Here is a 22,032-nt window from a genome sequence, read left to right on the forward strand (position 1 = left end):
AAACCTTAACCTCAACATTCCTCAATTTCACAATCTACAGTTTTGCAAGTATAAAATCGATCACTTTTCCAAGATAAAATGCATACCATATTCAAGCTCCAGGTGGAAGATGCAGATATTAGAGCCACAGAGTTTCCTTGTCTCATCGTCGACGTCTATTACCACCCAAGGTCGGCTCGGCTAGGCTCGGCTTCGTCATTTTTCTTCGTCTTTCGCCCCCGTTTTTTCAGCGGCATCACAAACGCAGTTTCGGACAGTGGGCGGCACAGTTTTTGTGGCCGACGATTCAATGAAAGGGAGAGTGGGCGGCACCGATTTCATCAAGAAGAGTGAAAATTGTAGGAAATTTTCGGACTGGGATAGAGTGAAATGGAGTAAAGAGAGAGGGAGGTGAGAGTAGGAAGACGAAGGGGGTATTTTTGTTTTGTTGCAGGTAGAGTGAGGTGAGAGGGAATATGGAAGGGTTTTGATGGGAGGTGAAAGAGTTGAAAATGGTGGGAAGATGAAATAGATTCTGTATAAAAATTCATTCCAAATTGTACTCTCTCTCTGCATTGTCGCGCCATTACACATATATGTATGTACCTTCTCTCTTCTCTCTTCTCTCTTCTCTCTTCTCTCTATGTTGTTGTAGCATATATATAAGATGTATACATAATCCACACTCCATCTCTTTCTGATAAAGCAAAATTCAAATATATGAGTGTACTTCCAAATCATGGTGATGACGACAGATTGAAAAAGTTAAAATTGTGTAAAACAAAATTGCCCAACCACCAAAAAGAGTGAAAATGACCGATTTTGAAATAAACCCTTAGTTCAGGGATTACTGGAGATATTGTTAAAGTCCAAGGACTAGTGGTGAAATAAACACTTAGTTCATGGGCCATATTTGTAGTTCACTCATATTAATACTACTAAATCATACAGAATTTGAAATCTTGGTAACGAAAGTCCAGAATATTCAAGAACTTTGTGTTTTCTTTTTTCTTAATAACCAAGGGTATCCATCAGCGGTCCAGTAACTATTCTCCATACTGATTTGTAGGCACTTTGATAGGTGAAAGCCTTTTTTTATATAACCAATGATATCCATCAGCTAGTCCAGTAACTATTCTTCATACTGATTTGTAGGCACTTTGATAGGTGAAACAACTGAATCAAGAATTTAAGAATGCTCTAATTGAAAAGGCATATTTTCATATAAAACATTAGATGAATCAATTATGTGACAACATTATGGAAAGGGAAAATATCTTGATTGTACCTAAAAGGAGTAGAAAGTTAATTCATTCGTTCCTGGGTGGATTGAATTCATTTACTTACAATGCATGAATCATTTAGTAAAAGAGTTTTGACAGTGGCTTGGGGTAAACTACTACACACCATCTTATGACTAAAAGCCAAATCAACTTAAGTGTCAACATCATAATATTCTTATCAATCCCCACCTCCATGGAACTGGAACTGGAACTGGAACTGGCAGTATAGCAGCAGGCAATCACCTCAAACCATAAACCCTAAATCCCTCCTCGTCTCCATGAAAATGGGCGGCTCATGATGACACCGACCAACTGCTGCCACTGGAGCTGATCAAACCACGAGACTCATCACTCATGCTCTATATTTCTCCACATTGTCGGCTTCTGTCCTAGTCTCCGGTTCCATTCTCAGAGACCGCTGGTTGCATCTTCAACGCTATTGAGTCGAGCCTCTGCAACCGCGAACCCTACCATTCGCCACATACAATAGACGGCGCCAAGCCAAAATCCTTCATATTGGGAGACAAATGCTTCAACAAGTCATATATCTCATCACAATGGGGATGCTTTCTGTCTCTGGATACAAAGCAATTAGAGTAACCATAGACGTCGATCCAGCTGCAGGCGACCTCCTTCGACAGACCTTTCTCCAGCATCTCCCTCCTCGTCGACTTTACACCTTCCCAGTTCCCCTCCTCCGCGTGTATATTAGAAAGCAGGACGCGGTAGCCTGTAGCCCTATCTGGTCCTTCTAACTCGAGCAGCTTATCAGCAACAACCTTTCCCAGCTCAAACTCTTGATGGATTCTGCACGCAGAAAGGAGTGATCCCCAGATCCCCAATACATTGCCTCCTTTCCCCAATCTCCAAGCGAACTCATATGCCTCAACCACCCTCCCGACTCTTCCCAACATGTCCACAACGCAAGCATAATGCTCCATCGAGGGCTTTATCCCATACTCACCCTCCATAGACTCAAATATCTTGAGCCCTTCATTGATCAGACCTGTGTAGCTGCAAGCAGATAACACTGCTAAAATGGTGATGGCATCGGGGTTGATGCCAAGTTCTTTCATGGAGTGGAACAGTTCGAGAGCTTTCTCTCCCATCCCATGCTGACCGTATCCCAAGATCATATTCGTGCAGGTGACTGAGTTTTTCTCAGTCGATTTTGAGAAAACCCTCTCGGCGTAAACAAATGCCCCTGACTTTGAGTACATGTCCACCAGAGCAGAGCACACGAAGACGTTTTCGTCCAAGAAATGGCGAATTGCAAAAGCATGGAGTTGAGTTCCAACAGCCAGACTTCCTGACTGGCTGCAAGCTGGGAGAACTGATGCCATGGTCACAGCATTCGGTACTACATTCTCCACTAGCATCCGCCTGAAAACATGCAAGGACTCATCAATCAATCCATTTTGCGTGCTCGCGGAGATAATGGAATTCCACACGGCTGGATCACTACTAGGTTTGCAATACAAATTGAAGACCGTCTTTGCAGCTTCCATCAAACCCGATTTTGCATACATGTCAATGAGATAACTCTCCATCCCACTGAACTGAATCCCATGTCTAATCAGATAAGCATGGCTCTGTATCCCAATGTCCCGGTTTCCAAGATTTGACGCTGCAGAGAGTATAGCAGTGATTGTCACATCATCAATTGAAAACCCTAGCTTCTGCATCTCATACACGAGCATCAACCCTTCATCATCCAAGCCGTTCTGCACAAGAACACAGATCATAGTGTTCCACGACACTACATCCCTCTCCTGCATCTCACTAAAAACCTTGAACGAATCACCAATACAGTTGCACTTGGCATACAAAGCTACAAGCGCATTAACTAGAATAACAGAGGAAACCAACGACTTCTTGATCAAATACGAATGCAGCTGCTTTGAAACTTCCAACTGCTGCAACTCGGAAGCTGCAGTCAAAGCTGAAAGAAAAGTCACATCATCCACATCACCACCACCATCTTGCGACTCCAATGCATCAATAAACAGCTCCAATGCCACAACTGGCCGGTTGTTCAACACGTAACCACCAATCATAGTGTTCCAAACATGTGCATTCTTGACCAAGCAGTTATCAAATATCTTCCGAGCAATATGAACACAGCCAAGCTCTGCATACATAGTAATAGCAGAGCTCACAACAAACAAATCATCAACATATTCGCCACCCAATCTAGTAACCATCCCATAAACAGTGTCAGCAACATCTACATCACCTAAACCCGAAACGGCCGGAAAGGCATTGATAAAACTAACCACCGTAGGTGTAACCCCCATTCTCATCATCATCACCAAACACCTAATTGCCTCCACAAACATCCCCTTCTTCACATACCAAGCAATCATAGTATTCCATGAAACCACATTTCGCCTTCGCATAGCCCTAAACAACCTCTCTACCAAATCAATCCCCACAAAGGAAGCATACATGTTCAACAAAGAATTGTAAACAATCCTACTAGAATTCACATCGCATCTCAAGACACGGGCGTGAACAGATTTGCCAATAGAGAGCTGCCTCGCCTCCGCGCAAGCTTTGAGAGCAGAGGAATATGTATAAGCGTCGCATTTTCGATCAATTGAGGAGGTAAGAGCGTAAAGCAAGCGTGAATACAAGGATATAGCTTCATTGGGCATGTTATTGCAAACGTAGCCTATGATGAGAGTGTTCCAGAGAACTGTAGTTGGTTGGGGAATAGCGTCGAACAGTTGGCGGGCGAGGTTGAGCTGGCCTTGATGGCAGAGCTGGCTGAGGCGGAAACGGATGGTTTTGGGTTTGAGAGGCGGGGACTGGTGGGTGTCCGGTGTGGTGTATTGGCTGCGCAGCGGAGGCGGGGAGGCGGCGGGGATTAAGAAGGTGGGGTGTTTGCGGTGGTGGGATTGGGCGATGGTGGATGAGGAAAGGTGTGATGCCAGTGGCGAAGAAGGCATCATACTTGCGCGCATTTTTTTTCTCCTTTATCCTAAGATATCATATACTCCTATTTAAAACTTTGAATCATTATTGAATACAGAGAAATAAAAGTAACATAATTTTTCTAATCCTTTTTGTAATAAGTCATTTTAATAATTACATTTATAAGTTTATACACTCCCTCGGCCTATAGAAATAGGTTAGTTGGAGATAGCACGAATTTTAATACGTAATTAATAAAGTAAGAAAGAAGGAGAAGCTGTAGTTGAAATAATGTAATAGACTGTGAGATTAATAAATGATAAAATAAAAATAAAAATAAAAGAGAAAAAAATTTTATAAATAAATATGGACTACTTTTATGGGAAGGACGAAAAAGAAAATTCAGCATGGGACGAATAGAGTATTAAAAATAAAATGTGTTCTACAAAATACATTAAATTTGGCAAGGAAAATAATTCCTAGGAAAATGAATTCTTAGAATATGATTCCTGCACATTTACTTTCATGTGTTTGGAAAAATAATAAATTATTAAAATAATTATTATATTAAGATTCTCCTAATAAATTAATAATTTAAAAATAATTATAATAATATACTATTTTATTTATAATTATAATGATAATTGAAATAATTTAATTAAGATTTCTTAATTTATTATTTTGTATTATAATAATCATAAATAAATATATATTTATAATTATTTATTGATATTATAATTGAATAAAATTTATAATTTTAAAATTCCATTAAGGCTTTGTTGATTTATTATTAATTTATAAAATAGTAACGATATTTTATTAATAATATTACTCCATTATATATTATATAACACATATTTAAATAATTATACCATAATTATTTAATAAGATAATTACAATAAAAATTATAAATATTATAGTAATATTATAATTGTTATTACCATAATTATAATGTAATAATAGCTATTTATTATACTGAAATTAAGTAGAGTATGATTCATTTTTTAAAATTATTATTTAATAGTAATATTAATCATAATAATAATAATAACAACAATACTACTTGTATAAGATTATATTTCTGATTACTTTAAAAATATACTTATTTTTTAAAATATTATTATTATTTTTATTCATTTACATATTAATATATGAATTTAAAAATATATGAATTCAGAATCATATTACTTTCTCAGATTGAATACTAGCAACCAAACCTAGCAACCAAACCTGGAAGGAAAAAACATATGTGCAGTGGTTCAACCGAAATTTACTTATTTTTTAAAATTTTATTATTATTATTATTATTATTATTATTATTATTATTTATTCATTTACATATTAATGTGTAGATATTTTATTTTCACATATTCTAATTTTTTGTACACATCTGTTTTTAAATCATTTTTTCTGTATTGGAATTTTTTGTAATATACTCCCTCCGTCCAATAAAAAATATCCCAATTTATTACGCTATACATCAAGTTATTTATAACTTAAACCACCATCAAAATACTAATAATAATATGAGTCTCACTATCCACTAACACTACTTTAACTATCATTCTCCTCATCTCTCTTACTTTACCATTTTTATCTTAATTTCTGTGTCACATTATATGCCCATATTTTTATGGGATGTAGGGAGTAGTTATTTTAATTTGATGTTACTTATTAATTTTATATGATTTTTGTTTTTATGTTTAAAGTCCAGTATATGTATTTTATCTTTAACTATCTTCTTTTAGTTACAAGTATTTCTGATAATTAAATTTATAATATTTAATATAAAAAAAATAATCGCTAGTCGATTTAAACTAAATTAGTTACAAGTGATTTTGATATTAAATTTATAATTTTAAATTTATATTTAATACTTTAAAGAATTACATAGTATTTTTTATTTAAAATTTTTACTTTTTGAAATTTTAATTTCTTTGAATTTTTAAATTTTTTATTTTTAGATCGTCAGAATTGAACATCGAGCAAAAAAAATAATAACATGGTCTTCACTCATCTACTTAATATTTTCATGCTATATATTTAATATTTTCTTCTTTGCTTATAAATAATTGTGTTCTTAGCTAGACACACTATATCATGAAATAATTTAAAATATGATATATTAATACTAATGGAGTTTATATTTTTTATTTCTTTATATTGATTCTAATACTTTAATATCTTTAATAAGGTCACCGCCAGTTGGAAACTTGTGAAGGGTCATGGTCTCATGGGGGTTTCATGGGACCCCCAATAATTTTACAAAAAAATGGTATTTTATTAATTTTATATTAAAAGTAAATCAAATACTGTATTATTTACTCATTAATCTTTACCGTTAATCGGCAGATTCTGCCCAATCTAATCCTCCACTTGTGCGCCGTATTCTACTTCTTTCTCTTTCTCTTTTCTTGAACAAAGTATTTTTTTCAATATATTATTTTGATATTGATTGTTTCAATTATAAAAAAAACAATTGATGTACATAAAGTTAAAATTGAAAGAAATTGTGACTAAATCATTACTCCTTCCGTCCATGAAATAATGTCCATCTTTGCTATTATGGCCCGTCCACAAAATAATGTCCATATTTACTTTTTTTATTTGTGGTCAATAAACTCCACTTTCCACTAAATCATCACACACACACTCTAATATAAAATCAATATATAATGTGTGACCTACTAACTTTTTTAACCAACTTTTCTTTGTATTATTTAAAACTCACACCGAGTCAAAGAGGGACTTTTAATCGTGGACGGAGGTAATATGTAACTATGATTAGTTTAGTGTTGTTTTGTTTTTACATAGGTTTATGAATGTGTTGTCAAATATAGATGAATTTATGAAGTTAATATAGTTGTTTGTGTTGTTATTGTTTAAGTACTACTAGCTTGTATGGGGCAAAAATTATGGTATATACAGTCCACAAGATCCATTCGTTTTATATTTGCAAAATGAACAAATTTCGTTTATCATTTGGACTTAGATAGATCGCCCTAAGTTAAGATTACCTAAGATATGAAGGAAAGATGTGAGATAAGCCTGTTATTCTTCCCATTATTTTGCAGCACATTAGGAATATGAGATTTGGGGATGTGTTGGATTGTCGAAGATCTAGAGACATAGACGATCATCTCATTATTGCATTCGTTATGCAAGACACATTAATTCATATACTCCTTCCGTCCGTGGATAAGAGTCATGTTTTTCTATTTTAGTCCGTCTGTGAATAGGACTCTCGGTTAACTTTAACTATAAATGCTAATAGGGTCTCACATTACACTAACTCATTCCACTCACATTTTATTCAAAACTAATATATGCAAGTGGGACTCATACTCTACTATCTTTTTTCCACCCATTTTTCTAACATTTCTTAAAACCCATACCATTAAAAAATGAGACTCTCAATAGCTAACGGGAAAGTACAAGTTAGTGTTTCCTATTGATTGGTTTTGTACATAAAGAAGGAATTTAAGATGTTGAATTTGTTTGGATCGGCGTTGATTACTTAGCTGAAGGAGCCTGAGCATGACACAAATCTTAAATTCTATTCCCTCCGTGTTTTAAAAATAGTAATTATTTCCATTTTAGGTCATTTCTTAAAAATAGAAACTTTAGAATCTTTCTATTTTAAGACATGGAACTCACAATCCATTAACTCTACTTTCACTACTTTTTCTTTTCATCTCTCTTACTTTACTCATATTTCATTTCATCTCTCTTACTTTACCAATTCTTCTCATTTACTTTACTAATTGTGCATTAAAACTCGTGCCGTTTCAAATGTTTCTAGTTTTTAAATACGGAGGGAGTATATTCAATAGACACGTGTCTATTGTATTGTATGCTTCTAATTGGTCGTTTGATCTTACCGGATAACATCGTCGATAAGATGCATTTCTTACATAATTATATTTTAAAAGGTTTAACACTTAATTTACGATGATTATTTAAAGGTAAAAAAAAATAATTTATGATTTAAAAAATTTAAATGAAACGAAAAAACATTGTGTTAAATTTAAAACATTTTTGTGAATTTATAATTGTATTGTACTATTTACGTTCCTTAAAAATGAAGTTAAATTTTAAAACCTTTTTGTGAATATAAGATGGAATAAAATGATAAAAATGAACTACTCTCTTTGTCCATGATTAAATGTCTCATATTTGACTGATATGGATTTTAAGAAATTATTTGACTTTATAAAATAAAGTTGGTTGAAAAGTTAGTAAAACATGGAGTTTATTTTTATATATTATTTTTATAATAAAACTTGAGTGAAATAATAAGTTCACTTACCAAATATAGTAAAAGTGAAATGAAATATTTATACTTGAAATGATGAAAACGGAAAAAAGTGAGATATTTAACAGCAAAAAGAGAAAGTATTTATTTTTGAGGCAAAAGAAAAAAATATAAATATAGATTGCCACATGGAATATGTGAGTGTGACCTACATCTATAGCACTTATTGCACATTTTCGTGCAAGTTTGTAACACTACTAACTAAATATAATTGTCCAAAGCACCAAATAATCTAATTATTCCAGTAATAAACCAACAAAAGAGAGTAATAAAAAAAATAAAAATAAACTGCATTATTTTCGGCTCATTTTGTTTCATTCCACTTTCGCAAATTCTCCACCTTGTTCGCTGCAAACATATTCGAATTCCACACGTCACACAGCTGTTTCACGAATGATTCATACCGTTTTCGATCCCAAACAACTCCATATCAACGATTCCTTATCGTAAGTTTCTTCAATTTTTTGCATGCATGATGCTTGTTAATTTTCCGATTTATTGTGGATTTTTCAGTGATAAAATGAAGTTTGATGTGTTCGAATATCTCTAAAATGGAATTTTCGATTGTTAATCATCATTTTATATGTGATTTTGTTATTTGATTTGGTTTTGCATGATTCGAATTTTGTAGGTCTAATTTGATTTCTACTGTTTTATAGTGGAGAAATTGAGAATAATGGGTGATTATTTGCTGTTATTCTATTTCTAACCAATGTGAATTGTGGGAAATAATCTAGGTATAGGTAGTATCATGATGAGAGGATCGAGTTCGAATGAGAAGTCAGAGATCAATGCTAGCTTAGAGAGTGAGATTGAAGCATTGCTGCTACATCAGCAACGAAATCGAGGTCTGATTGTTGAGAGAGAGAGGGGTTTGGACATAAACAGAAGCGGAAGCGCCCCTCCCTCAGTGGAGGGGGCGTTGCTAGCTGCAGGGAGTCTTCTTAGGCATCCCAATTTCGTGAAGCTTGGTAGCACTAGTAGTAGTAGTAATGCTGATAATATTGGCGTATTGACTGAAGAGGAGATAAGATCCCACCCTGCCTATTTGGAGTACTATTATTCACATCAGAACTTCAATCCTCGGCTCCCTCCACCTCTGTTGTCGAAGGAGGATTGGCGCGTTGCGCAGAGGGTAAGGGCTGCGGGCAGAAATGGGCTTGAAAATGGGGGTGGGGTTATGCCGGTAGGTTTGTCTGTTAAGAAAGCAGAAGATGAGATGATCGAGCTGAGGAAGGCGGCTCTTAGGAATATGTCGCGGAAAAACTCTACTGATTCTTTAGAGAAAGGTATGATGGGGGCGTCGAGCTCTGGAATGGGAGTTAGAAGAAAGAGCTTCGCAGATATACTTCAGGTTTTTGACATTTCAGTATTTGTTGTGCTTTTGGTATCAATGCTCCTCAGAATATGAGTAGAAAGGGTGTATCATGTATGTCATAATGTAAGCCAGTGTCTTGTGACATGATTAACCTCACATACAATTTTATTTTATCTTTACATACAATATACTTATGATAGAGGAAATATTGCGCTCTAATGCGTAGAAAAAGAAAAAAGCCTTGATAGCTAAACGTCATTTTCCAACAAGTTTTTATTTTTGCACTGAAAATTGTCGACATTAGCTCTAGCCATGCTATAACTTTCTGTGTTTGCACAGAAAAATCACCTTTGTGTTCGTGTTTGGCTTTCTCCAGGAAGGGTGTGGACAGCCTACGAAATCACATCTTTCACGTCCTGCTAGCCAGAGCTCAGTTGCAGATATTGCAGATATGATACCTAATTCCAGCTCAGCTGATTTACATAATAAAGCAGAATCATTTGAATCTCTACACCCCAAAAATAGTTATACTGTCTTATCCAACACTCAGAGCAATCCGACCTCATTGGCTTCTTGTGTCAATGTAACATCCTTAACGAGCAGCAAGACTGAGATGGGGGGCAAGCCCCCAGCTCCTGCTCTTATGGCACTTGGGAACGGAGTTCATCTTGTCGACAACTTGACCTCTGCAACGCTAGTTCCTTCGCCTGGTATCTTTGAGATAGCCGACATTGCCTCTTCTCTATCTGGATTGAAAATGTCCATGGCCAGAGGTCAGCTTCCTGGTGAGAGTATTTCACATTCGTCACTTCAGATGGGGATTAATCCAACAGGGTGGCAGCAGCAGCAGCATTACAGCGACAGTGCTAGAGTCGAAAACATGGTCATTAACACCAACTATGTAAATTTAGCAAGGAGTAGTGAACTAACCAGGGGGCCTGGTGTTTCAAAACTAACAATCAATGAGCATGTAGGTTTTCCGAGAAGGACGTCTTCGACTACTAATCTTCAGTCTCAACATCAACACAGCCTATCTGATCTTGCAAGGCTGGAAGATCTGAAGAATCAAATGCAAAACAACAATTTCCCGGGTGTGAGTATTCCTTCTCAGAGAAATGGTGCATATTCGGTCGAGCAAAAGCAGGATGGAATTATAGGTACTAATCTCAAATCATGTTTTTATGATATATCCTTTACTGTTAACCATTAGAGCATTTGACCTTACAGTTGATGATAGAATTGAAAAATGAGCAGTAGTTTAGGATATATGGCCTTGCAATTCTTGATATTGTGATTCAATTTTTGAAGGATTCCGAAAAATATTGCATTAACGATATTTCTCAAGTATTTCTATAGGGTCATTCATGGCCGGTGGTAATGGAGACGGCCAAATCTTGAGACCTAGCTATCCGCCGGGGTTCCACATTCCGGTCATGGATCCACATCAAGTTCAGTATATCCAGAAAATGTTGAATCATGGAAAACATTCGGCTTGTGTGGCTGGAAATTCTTCTCAAGGACTAAACTTTGTTGGTTCCCATGGTCATGACAATTTTCAGTCTTTGGAGAAAGCTTATCTCGAGGCGTTGCTTCTGCAACAGGCACAGCAATTTCAGTCACACATGTTACAGAAACCCGGCACTGTTAATCATCATCAGTATCAATGCAGTCCTGGATTTAACCCATACGTTGCTTCATTTCAAGGCAACATGTTGCAGAGTTCTCGAGATTGTTCGAGAAGTTCTATGGTCCAGAATGATAAATGTGCTCAGATACAGTCATCATTGGTTAGTCAGAAGGGGGAAAACACTGGTTCCTGCGGAAGCAACTCACAAGGAAGATTTGAATCCTTATTGGAGATGCTTAAAAACAATAAGACGAAGTCATTGGAGCTCTCCGACATTCTTGGTCATGTTGTTGAGTTCAGGTAAGTAACGAGCAGCAGCAGTTACTCTGTTTTGTTTTGCTAGAGAGAAAATATAATAATTTAGTCCACGACATCTATGCCGTTTTCTATTTAGTACGGATCAATTCGGGAGTCGATTCATTCAGCAGAAGCTGGAGACAGCAACAGTTGAAGAAAAGACAACAATACTTTTAGAAATCCTTCCTAATGCTCTTGGTTTAATGATCGATGTTTTCGGGAATTACGTCATACAAAAGGTAATATTTCGCATACAAAATTGATAAAATTGATTTAATGTTGTGGTGATATCATTGCTTGAAGTGCAGTTCTTCGAGCATGGTACTGAAGGTCATCGGAAAGAGTTGGCAAGGCATCTCATTGGTCATGTATTGCCTCTTACTCTGCAGATGTATGGATGCCGAGTTATACAGAAGGTTTGTTTCTACGGCTTCGTCTCTCTCTATATTGTGTTACGACACCTTTGGTTGTGGGAAATCTAACTGAAAATATACTATGAGCATATGAAAACAATATGATTGTACAATGTACATACTGTTTATGTTGAACTTGATAAATCGGATGACATAGTTAGATTAGAACGTAAATGACAGATCAAACTTTGTAACAACATAAGTATTGTAATTTCCATTTTGTTACCGATGCGATTGGTCACAGGCATTGGAAGTGATTGATACAGACACAGGCACTAAGATGGCAGCCGAACTCGATGGTTCAGTGATGAAATGCATTCATGATCAAAATGGCAATCATGTAATACAAAAGTGCATCGAGTGCATCCCTCAATATCAAATTCATTTCATAATCTCGTCGTTCTTTGGGCAAGTTGTGACTCTATCCACACACCCTTATGGCTGTCGAGTCATTCAGGTTAGCACTCGTCTGCCCAATATCTGCTTCGTCTCGTTTCTAAGGCATTTAGTTTACACACACATACTTTTCTCTTGAGCGGTAGCAGAGAGTTCTCGAGCACTGCGATGACCCGAAAACTCAACAGAAAATCATGGATGAAATAATGAACTCTGTCTGTAAGCTATCTCAAGACCAATATGGAAACTACGTCATTCAGGTGCTCGAATATTACCTGCCTATATCGCCCTTGCAAGTTCACCTAATTTAAGTGTGATGGCTTCGTTAAACTTCTATTTCTGCAGCATGTCGTGGAGCATGGTAAGACCCATGAACGGGCTACAATAATCAGCAAGCTAGCCGGACAGATAGTGAAGATGAGCCAGCAGAAATTCGCCTCTAATGTTGTTGAGAAGTGCTTGTCTTTTGGTGGTCCCGAGGAGAGGAAACTATTGGTGAACGAGATACTCGGTTCAACAGAAGAGAACGAGCCACTACAGGTACCCATGCTTACCGTAACTAACTATAGCCTAAGTTCCATAAATTTTTACTTTTTTCTGTCGAATGTGTCTGTTCCCACCTAGATCCGATATGCATGCATGCCCCAAATGGAGGCGATTATCGGTTGTTGGATTCTTCTATGATCACCAAACTCTAATATTGTCCGAAAGTATAAAATTTTCAGGCTATGATGAAAGATCCATTTGGCAACTACGTGGTGCAGAAAGTGCTTGAGACTTGTGATGACAAGAGCCGCGAACTGATCCTCTCCCGCATTAAGGTCCACTTGAGTGCACTCAAGAGGTACACTTACGGCAAGCATATTGTATCACGCATAGAAAAGCTCGTTGCAGCCGGAGGTAAACTCTAAACTAAGCCCTTCGCCGTCTCCAAATTGTTCAAACTCAAACAATATTATTCCAAAAAATGTCGTTTGTAGAACGGCACATTGGGCAGTCCTCTTCATCCAAGCAGAACAGCTGAGCTTTGTACATACATGGATGTCACCGAGGCTTTCTACTCAAGAGGAACGAGCTAGTGTAACGTAGGTTTCGCTCGGTAATAACCCTGCATTTTGTTTCTTGATTTGTGTATAGGTTTTTTCTCATGATCGAGCCGATAATAAGCTTTTTTTTATGGTGTACATTTTTGTTGATAATTTTGTGTAGAGTGATAGAGTCACATTATATATGTGTATAGGAAGTTTAGAGAGAGCCACTTTCTTTAAAAAAAATGAGGAATCTTTGTGATTTTTGCGGTATTTAGTAGTAAAGGGGAGTGATCAATTGCTAGTTTCATCATTTAATTGCTAACTACAACTAATTTAAGACCATAGGATTTTAGAAAACTTGTGATCTACAATTTGCCACGTGTAATTTTAGTTTTTATTAATTAAATCGAAAAAGATAAAAAAAACTACCAAATTAGGGTTTTGGATGAAAATGTCAATATAGTGTTTCGAAATATCTAACACAATTCTTTGAGAATGTCAACACAATGCTTTGAGAATGTTAACAGATTGTTTATATTGACATTCTAAATGTATTATATTGACATATTTTATATATTATGTTGACATTTGTTGCTGTACGAAAAAAATTGTTTTTTTTTCAAATTTTGACATCTGAACATATGCAAGTGAGATCTCGTTAGAATCCTTATGAAATTATCTTTAATTTGATATATGTTGTGCGAAAAAATAATTTAAATCGAGAAAGTTATATGCGTTTTAAAGTTATAGGATATTTTTCAAAAGTTAGTTACAACTAATTTGTGGTAAATTGACCTTAATACCCTTATTGATGTTTTTTATTGATCGTATTTACTTTCCAGGGCTAATGATCTAGGCCCTTAGAGCATCCCCATTCGTGCTCTTGCCAACGAGCACGGATGTGGCCCCGGATCCACTTTTACTCCCTGCTATTAGGCAAGAGCACAACACCCACATTCGTGCTCTTCCGCAAGGACAAGCTCAATGGTCACACCATTCTATTATTCAATTTAAATAAAAACATTTCCACAAAATTAAAATGCATTAAAAATATTCTGAATACTATTATAAATTACAAAAAAATTAAAAATTACATAATTAAAATCATAAAAATTAAAAAGTACATAATTGAAATCCTAAAAATTAAAAATTACATAATTAAATTCATAAAATTAAAAAAATTCACTACTGATGGTCGAATTTCGCCCAAATGTGTTTGATTAGGTCTTCTTGTAGCTCAATGTGGGCTTGGGTATCGCGCATTGTGTTCCTTGTTTCGATCCTCTCGCCCATCGTCGTATGCACACCTCGGCATGGGGGAGACCTCGCGGTTGAGCTTCCAACTTCATCCTCGTCGTAAAAACTAGCCGCCATCGATCCGTCGTCAGCTATAATCATGTTGTGCAAGATAATACACGAGTACATGATGTCGGCGATATTTTTCACGTACCACAGCCGAGACGGGGCCTTCACAATGTTGAATCGGGCTTGAAGGACCCAAAAGCTCTTTCGACGTCTTTCCGAGCGGACTCTTGACGCTGCGCAAAAAGAACCTGTCTTGGGTCTTGCGGGTTGCTGAGCGTCTTCACGAAAGTCAACCACCTTGGGTAGATGTCATCGGTGATATAGTAACCCATGTAGTATGCATTTCCGTTGACGGTAAAGTCGATCGCCGGTGCTACACCATTCGAAACATCATTGAAGAGTGGTGAAGAATAGAGCACGTTCAAGTTGTTGTTGGATCCGGCAATACAAAAATATGCATGCCAAATCCTTAGGCGGTAGTCGGCGATCGCTTCAAGGATAAGTGTTGGGCCGCTGCCTTTGTGGCCGCTTAAGTGTTGCCCCCTCCAAGCAGTCGGACAATTTTTCCACCTCCAATGCATGCAGTCAATGCTGCATGCATACCGAGAAAACCATGGACTATTTCATGAAGACGAAGCAACCGTTGGCAATCATCGGTGGTGGGTGCCCGAAGGAATTCCTCACCGAAAGCTGAACGAACGCCGTCGCAAAATTTTTTAAGGCAAAGGATTCCAGTTGACTCACCGACATGCAAATACTCGTCGAAGAGGTCAGCCGTTTGCCCAGTAGCAAGTTGTCGGATGACACACGTACACTTCTGCAACGCCGAGAGACTTTGCCGACCGGTTGCGTCTGTACTTGTTTGAAAGTATTCAACATGGACGGATAATGTGTTGACAATACGCATAAACAAGCGTTTTGACATGCGAAAACGGCGCCGAAAGTAATCTTCCGGAAACCACGGCTGTTCGGAAAAATAGTCGGCAACAAGCATTTCGTTGACTCCCTCCCGGTCACGATGGATGTAGCGGCGAGTTGATCTAGTTGGTCGAGGAGGCGGGGCGTGGGTATTCGCGGTGACATAGGCTTCATAGGCGGCATGATAATGTTCATAGTATTCTTGTTCTTCGCGCTCCGCTTCCGCAATGAGATTGGTGAAATCCATTTGAAATGGTTTGAGTGAGAGAGGAAGATGTAGATAAATTGTATGAAAAAATATGAATGAGAGATGAACGGGAGGAGATGATTTGATGTGAAAAATGGATGATAAATGTATGTATTTATAGATGATTTTGGGAATAAAAAAATTGAAAAAAATAAAAAAAAATCCAGAAAAATGGTAAAAAACGGCCATATTTTTGGGAATCTGAAAATATTTTTTTAATTTTTGGTATTATTTTCATTTTTGTTTAAAAAAATAAATTTCCAACGGAAATGCCATTGGCCAATCAGAACGCGTCACGTCAGCTGCTCGTTGGCACGGACGTGCTCGATGCATCGAGCAGCGCCGCGCTAGTGGCAAGAGCGCAACGGCGAGCAAGCGGTGCCGCGCCGCTGGCACGGACGGACGCCGTCAACCGCTGCGGATGCTCTTAATTTGAATATCTAATGGCTATTATTTAGTTGTAGTTAGCAATTAAGTATTGAGTTAATAATATAACACTCCCCTAGTAGTAAATATCTCTGTCTTTCACCAGTTCTCTTTTGATGTTGATTTAGTATTAGAACTTCATAAGATTATCTCCAAGGGTATATTAAATCTAAAATGGAATAGGTAATTAGCTCCAATAGTACTCCAAAACCAATTTCATTTGTTGTTTTTGAGTAAAAACACATAATTTTAGGTTCATACTAAACCAAAACCAAAAAAATTTTCAAATTTTATGAGTAAAAAAGTTATACTGCCTCCGTATTCAAAAAATAAAAACATTTGAAACGGCACAAGTTTTAATGTATAATTGGTAAAGTAAGTGAAAAAAATTGATAAAGTAACAGAGAGAAAGAGAAAAATAAGTAAAGTAAGAGAGATGAAGAGAAAAAATTGTGAAAAAAGTATTAGTGGATTGTGGGGTCCATGTCCTAAAATAGAATGATTCTAAATTCTATTTTTAAGGAACTGATTAAAAAAGAAATAGTTGCTATTTTTAAAAAATGAGAGAGTAATATAAAGAATATCCTTTTAAGTTTTAGTTTAGACAAATGGTTCCATTAAAATTATATTTAATGACATTTACATTGAAATGAATTTGAGTTTAATATAAATGGTGGGGAGATAATTTATCATAGCAAGGTTCACTAGTTAACAGAATTGCATCATCATTGAAAAATCGTAGTCAAACCTTAACTGAAAAGTTTAATATTCGTTTTTATACAGATTCCAATCATAAATTTTAAATACTTACGCATTATCACAAAGAAAGATGTTAATACAAGGTGTTGACAAAAATACTATAAATTTAATGGAGGATATGAAGGAAATTACGGTGCAAATGAAAATGTCAAATGAGAATGATTTAATAAAAATGTACTGTCTTGAGCTTAGATGGACAATGATGCAAAAGAAAATCACCTATCAATTTATGAAAATGCTCGAAGACTAATTCAGATCATCACATGTTGTTGAGTTATATCCATTTTCGGGTACTCACATTACAGTTAATACATTTCAATTTTAGCCAAATTACACAATTAATATCTCTTAAATATTTATTATTTAATAAAATATTTTAACACTAAAATGGAACGGATGGTGAATTGTTTTTCATCTGTTTATAAATAAAATTAATTTCAATATATAAATAAGAAACTCAGTAAAATGGCTTCCTACAATACTTTATACTAGATGTGAGATTATTCGCTAGAGGAAATTGTATACAACAGACCAAATGAACTTCAATGATGATATTATTATAACAATGAAAGAATAGAGAATCAAATGGTGGCATAAAAAATTGCTATACCAGATGGAGGAGCTGCATCTTCTCACAAATATCACCACCACCATCGCTTCTTCTTCTTGCTCTCTACCTCAGGCAATTCTACAGATGAGAAAAGGGCAGCGATGAGAAAGAAGCAGTAGTGAATTTCAAGGTCAGGCATTGAGTAAATCTTTACCTCCTAATGGATATATCGAATTATAGTGAACCTCGGCCCAGAAACTCAAGAATATAGCTGCATTTGAAACAGAGGATACAGAGCAAGCGTCGTTGATCATCTTACCAGAATTCAACAGGGAAGAAATGAAATGTTTAAAACATTAGATTAATGAAGCACAGCTTACTTCTATTGGACTTCTGTTCAGTTTGTGGAAGGATCTCGATGTAGCATGTATCCTTGAATGATGTAACAACAAATATTTTGATGCCAAACTGCCACAAAATACAACATATTACACTATCAGGCAGAGCAATGCAAGAACTCTGCATATAGAAGTAAAAGAATATAGAGAGTGTAGGAACGGAATCATACCCAATCTACAGCAGCCTGCAACGTGACGTGATCACCCCATTCCCCGTTCCTACAATCTTTCACAATTGATTAAACAAGTGGCAAAAAGGATAAGCGTATACTAGGTCAGAAGGGGAATCTACTTGCTCATTTTCTTTATGTAATCACCATAAGCCATCGGGACATAATTTTCATACAAGTCCGGTCTTCGCTTCAGCTGAAAGTTTGCAGATAATAAGAAACTAGTCTTTAATACAGTTTCAAGACAAAGACAACCAGCGGCGATTGAATTGGCATTTGGCACACAAACCTGGTTGACTACTTGTTCTCTCACGAATTTGTGATGCTCTGACGTCCGATATATTTGATCAGACAACGAACGGAACTGCCGGACGAAAAGAAAGGCTTGCTACGGTTATGAGAAGCCAAATATCATGAAGCATATACTAAGATAACTAGCAACAAGAGTTACTCCCTCCGTCCGCCATTAGGAGTCCCATTAATGGGTGGCACGGGTTTTAAGAAATGTTAAGAAAAGTGGATGGAAAAAAGTTAGTGGAATAGGGGTCCCACTTGTATATATTAGTTTTAAATGAAATGTGAGTGAAATGAGTTAGTGGAAGGTGTGACCTTATTAACATTTATGGTAAAAGTGAACCGGGACTCCTATTCGCGGACGGACTAAAATGGAAAAACGGGACTCCTATTCGCGGACGGAGGGAGTATAAAGGAATTAGATTTTCCTACACGACACAAACTCAGAGTGAAGCAAAGACATATGAGAAAACAACAATATGTCTTATCGACTACAGGATGATGCAGGGATGTTATGAACAGCCGACCTGACAGTTGCCGTCTCCTGAGATTTTGAGTTCAACCAGCTCGTATAATTGCAATCTGACACAGACAACAAAAAATGCACAAGTTAGGAACTGCACAGATTGTGAAACGCAAGTTTCAAGAATTATATTGCATAAGCATGATATGTATCAACCGAAATCGTGCTCCAGTATCGCTAGATTATGTTGAAATAGTACAAGATGGCCGATAATTACACAAAAGTATTGCATTGCATGAGAGAAATAGCACTACTAAAAGTACAGAACGATGAGAACAATGTACTACAAAAGAACCTGTCCAGAAGCCTTTGATGGTCTGATGTAGCTTCATCCGCTGAGGGTATCTCACCATTGATTTTAGGAACATGCTGCAATGACGAAAAGCACAAAGAAAGACTTAATGTTAATATGTCGTCCCTTTGAACACTCTGCCAGCAGTAAAAGAGGAAATTAGGGTAACTTACAGGAATTGGAACCAATTGATTCAGCCTTTTCCCCATTTCACCATCGATAACAGAATCATTTTCAATCTCCGGCAAGGTCTCCTGCCACTCTGCCAACAGTTAAGTAATGTTAAATTAATAACATAGGTAAGAAAATAAAGACAAGTCCAAGAAACATAATGATCAGAGTTTACCCCACCAGAGCTGAAGTGCCTTCCTGAAGGTCCAAGCCAATTCTGAGTGAGAATCGATTCTTTCTGATTTTGTTGTTCTCGAGAAGATACAGATCGTAGATCCTGTGCAGCATCAAGTCTTGATAACTCTTCCTGAAGAGCTTGAGCGATTGCCTTATCATTCTCCACTACGGATTCTGCTTTTATACAGAAGTCCTCCTTCAATTTATCATTCGTCGATTTTTCCTCCGCATAGCACGTCACAGCAGGTAGAGAGCCACTGTTTGCTAATGAGCAAATATCTAAGTGGTGAAGACCCCATCGTACAACATCAGGATCAAGATCACACATCATTCCCATATGATTTTGAGAGATGTGTTCTGCTGAAGTTTGATAAAGATATTTCACAAAAAGAGTCTCTTGTGTAAATTGATGAATGATGAGTCAAGGCCGGCTGGTAAAGAGAATGTAGCTCCGATTCAGAAAATAATTAATTATCTGTACCACTACCACATCTTCATATTAGATTTCATAACCACGAGCACAAAAATCAGAAAGAAAAGATGATGATCAACAATTATAAGGTATCACAAACTGTCAACGCGGCCATCAGAAAACAAAATGAATCAACATGATGTTATCCTTTCTAAACTCTCATTCCAGGTTACGGGAGCATTCTTTCCAATAAAAAAAACATTGTGCCATCGCATTGATCCATAAAATTTTCTTGTTCGAGCTTGACTAAAGCCTCCAAACCTTGGATAGTTAAGTAGACGACCGACTTTTCTCTACATTCAAACCTTGAACTGTCTCTTTAAAAATAAAGACACCATGAGTTTAAGTTCACTACTCAAGTGATGTCACAGCTTAGCTCATATTCACGTATCCATGGTCTTGCACATATGAATCAATTGAAAACGAACCACCTATAACACCTAGTTGCTGGTGGAAGCATAATCTACTAAACGGGCATTACAATCATAAGAAATAAGATCACCAAACAAAGCCCATTATCAGAACTACGAGACAACTCTTTAATTCACTACGAAAACTACTCACATAGACGACCAAATAAGTCTCTACCAACAATAAGCGTAAATCAGCATCATTAATTCAACAACCTTCCGCGCAATATGAATTCGTTAAAAGCTAAAAATCATAGATTGCAAATGATTTTAGCAATCAAAAGAAACTCAGCAACCATATATCACCACCCAAGATCATGTTATCAAATAGCAAATGATAACATAGCATAATCAAGTTTAGTATTTCCCCTATTTCCTTTTCACTCATTTCATCTACCATTTTTCCAAAAAATGAAACTTAATCATTCATTTACACATCGATCTCTGCCACAGAAATGAACCAATATTGATTAACAAAGATTCGAAAATTAACCCATATAAAAGAACAACAAAGCCATCAAGAATAACTTCAATTACAGACTTAAACGTTGATTAAAACCTTAAAGCCACAGCAAAAACAGAAAAAAAAAAACAAATGAAAACAATGTTTAAGAAGAAAGTAAAATAGGGGTGTGGAATTGTATAGCCAACCTTTGAATTCAAAGCGAAGCAAATGAGATTCCCAGAGGTAAATTAGATTTATCAGAATTTTAAAGATCGTAGTACTATTTGTTATCTGTTTCCAACTTTCCATTTCCAACAATGCTATACAAAGTCATCTCCTAATTTCGGAGTTGGGGGCGGGACAACGGGCAATCGCAGCCGTTAATTCGATATCACAAGGGGCACGTGTCGGCTGTAGAGACGCATATGGGTACGTTTGGTCGGTGGCTAGTTGCATAAGATTCAGATGAGATTTGGTGAATAAGGCCACCCGCAACGCGTCACGCGGGTGGCCCGGAACCCGTCACGCAGGGATATGACGGCAACGTGACGCGTTGCGGCGCCCCGTCTCGTCCCCAGCTCGTCACCATCTCGTCACAAAACCCGTTCTGCCGGGACGTAACGCGGGACAGCTCGCCACACGCCGTGACGACGTGGCGCGCTCCCAGGCCATGCGTGACGCCCACTTGTCGGCCCGAGAGTGGGCGTCGTCACGCTGACGCAATAATTAATTTTTTTTAAAAAAATTGAATTAAATAAAAAAATATTAAAAAAAGTGAAACGGTAATGTTACCGTTTAAAAGAGCCGTTTTCAATTTATTTTTTATTTTTTTACTCTATAAATACTTCTAATTCATCATCATTTCACACACAACTACACATCTATTCTTCCAAATTCATC

The 22,032-nt window shown here is 36.7% G+C and overlaps 3 protein-coding genes across 6 annotated transcripts; 1 reads left to right on the forward strand and 2 right to left on the reverse strand.

Moving 5' to 3' along the window:
• Positions 1-1,240: 1,240 nt before the first annotated feature.
• Positions 1,241-4,228, reverse strand: LOC121811209 (pentatricopeptide repeat-containing protein At3g22150, chloroplastic). The gene has a single exon (XM_042212019.1). The coding sequence runs from the start codon at positions 4,226-4,228 to the stop codon at positions 1,730-1,732; it is 2,499 nt and encodes an 832-aa protein (XP_042067953.1). The 3' UTR covers positions 1,241-1,729.
• A 4,527-nt stretch (positions 4,229-8,755) lies between these two features.
• LOC121742408 (pumilio homolog 4-like) lies at positions 8,756-13,845 on the forward strand. Its single transcript, XM_042135535.1, has 11 exons — positions 8,756-8,939; positions 9,231-9,847; positions 10,188-10,968; positions 11,168-11,738; positions 11,833-11,974; positions 12,044-12,151; positions 12,393-12,605; positions 12,694-12,804; positions 12,890-13,084; positions 13,270-13,444; positions 13,525-13,845. The coding sequence occupies exons 2-11, from the start codon at positions 9,245-9,247 to the stop codon at positions 13,566-13,568; spliced, it is 2,943 nt and encodes a 980-aa protein (XP_041991469.1). The 5' UTR covers positions 8,756-8,939; positions 9,231-9,244; the 3' UTR covers positions 13,569-13,845.
• Positions 13,846-17,648: 3,803 nt separating this feature from the next.
• LOC121810253 (OVARIAN TUMOR DOMAIN-containing deubiquitinating enzyme 9-like) lies at positions 17,649-21,486 on the reverse strand. 4 transcript variants are annotated; one of them, XM_042211023.1, is made up of 11 exons: positions 21,339-21,486; positions 19,809-20,280; positions 19,631-19,719; positions 19,461-19,534; positions 19,170-19,224; positions 18,638-18,712; positions 18,471-18,544; positions 18,349-18,397; positions 18,161-18,248; positions 17,995-18,051; positions 17,649-17,918 (listed from the first exon to the last, which is right to left on the reverse strand). In XM_042211023.1, exons 2-11 carry the CDS (start codon positions 20,140-20,142, stop codon positions 17,872-17,874), a joined length of 942 nt encoding a protein of 313 aa, XP_042066957.1. In that variant the 5' UTR covers positions 20,143-20,280; positions 21,339-21,486; the 3' UTR covers positions 17,649-17,871. The 4 variants fall into 4 exon arrangements, with proteins under 4 accessions (XP_042066957.1, XP_042066958.1, XP_042066960.1 ...); XM_042211024.1 differs by having other exon boundaries at positions 19,809-20,288; positions 21,339-21,461; XM_042211026.1 differs by having other exon boundaries at positions 19,809-20,236; positions 21,339-21,450.
• Between the last annotated feature and the right edge of the window lie 546 nt (positions 21,487-22,032).

Source organism: Salvia splendens, chromosome 7 (genome assembly GCF_004379255.2).
Source record: "Salvia splendens isolate huo1 chromosome 7, SspV2, whole genome shotgun sequence".
In the NCBI taxonomy this organism is placed as follows: domain Eukaryota; kingdom Viridiplantae; phylum Streptophyta; class Magnoliopsida; order Lamiales; family Lamiaceae; genus Salvia; species Salvia splendens.

Bases quoted from the DNA above. Each gene is read 5' to 3' on its own strand.
- LOC121810253 (XM_042211023.1), bottom strand. From the start codon at position 20,142: ATGGGAATGATGTGTGATCTTGATCCTGATGTTGTACGATGGGGTCTT. The intron at 19,225-19,460 runs GTTCTTTTGTAG...TGTCTGTGTCAG, and splicing joins CATCAAAGGCTTCTGGACAG to ATTGCAATTATACGAGCTGG. The intron at 18,249-18,348 runs GTATGATTCCGT...ATTTTGTGGCAG, and splicing joins TGCAGGCTGCTGTAGATTGG to TTTGGCATCAAAATATTTGT.
- LOC121742408 (XM_042135535.1), top strand. From the start codon at position 9,245: ATGATGAGAGGATCGAGTTCGAATGAGAAGTCAGAGATCAATGCTAGC. The intron at 10,969-11,167 runs GTACTAATCTCA...GTATTTCTATAG, and splicing joins AAAGCAGGATGGAATTATAG to GGTCATTCATGGCCGGTGGT. The intron at 11,739-11,832 runs GTAAGTAACGAG...TTTTCTATTTAG, and splicing joins GGTCATGTTGTTGAGTTCAG to TACGGATCAATTCGGGAGTC.
- LOC121811209 (XM_042212019.1), bottom strand. From the start codon at position 4,228: ATGCGCGCAAGTATGATGCCTTCTTCGCCACTGGCATCACACCTTTCC.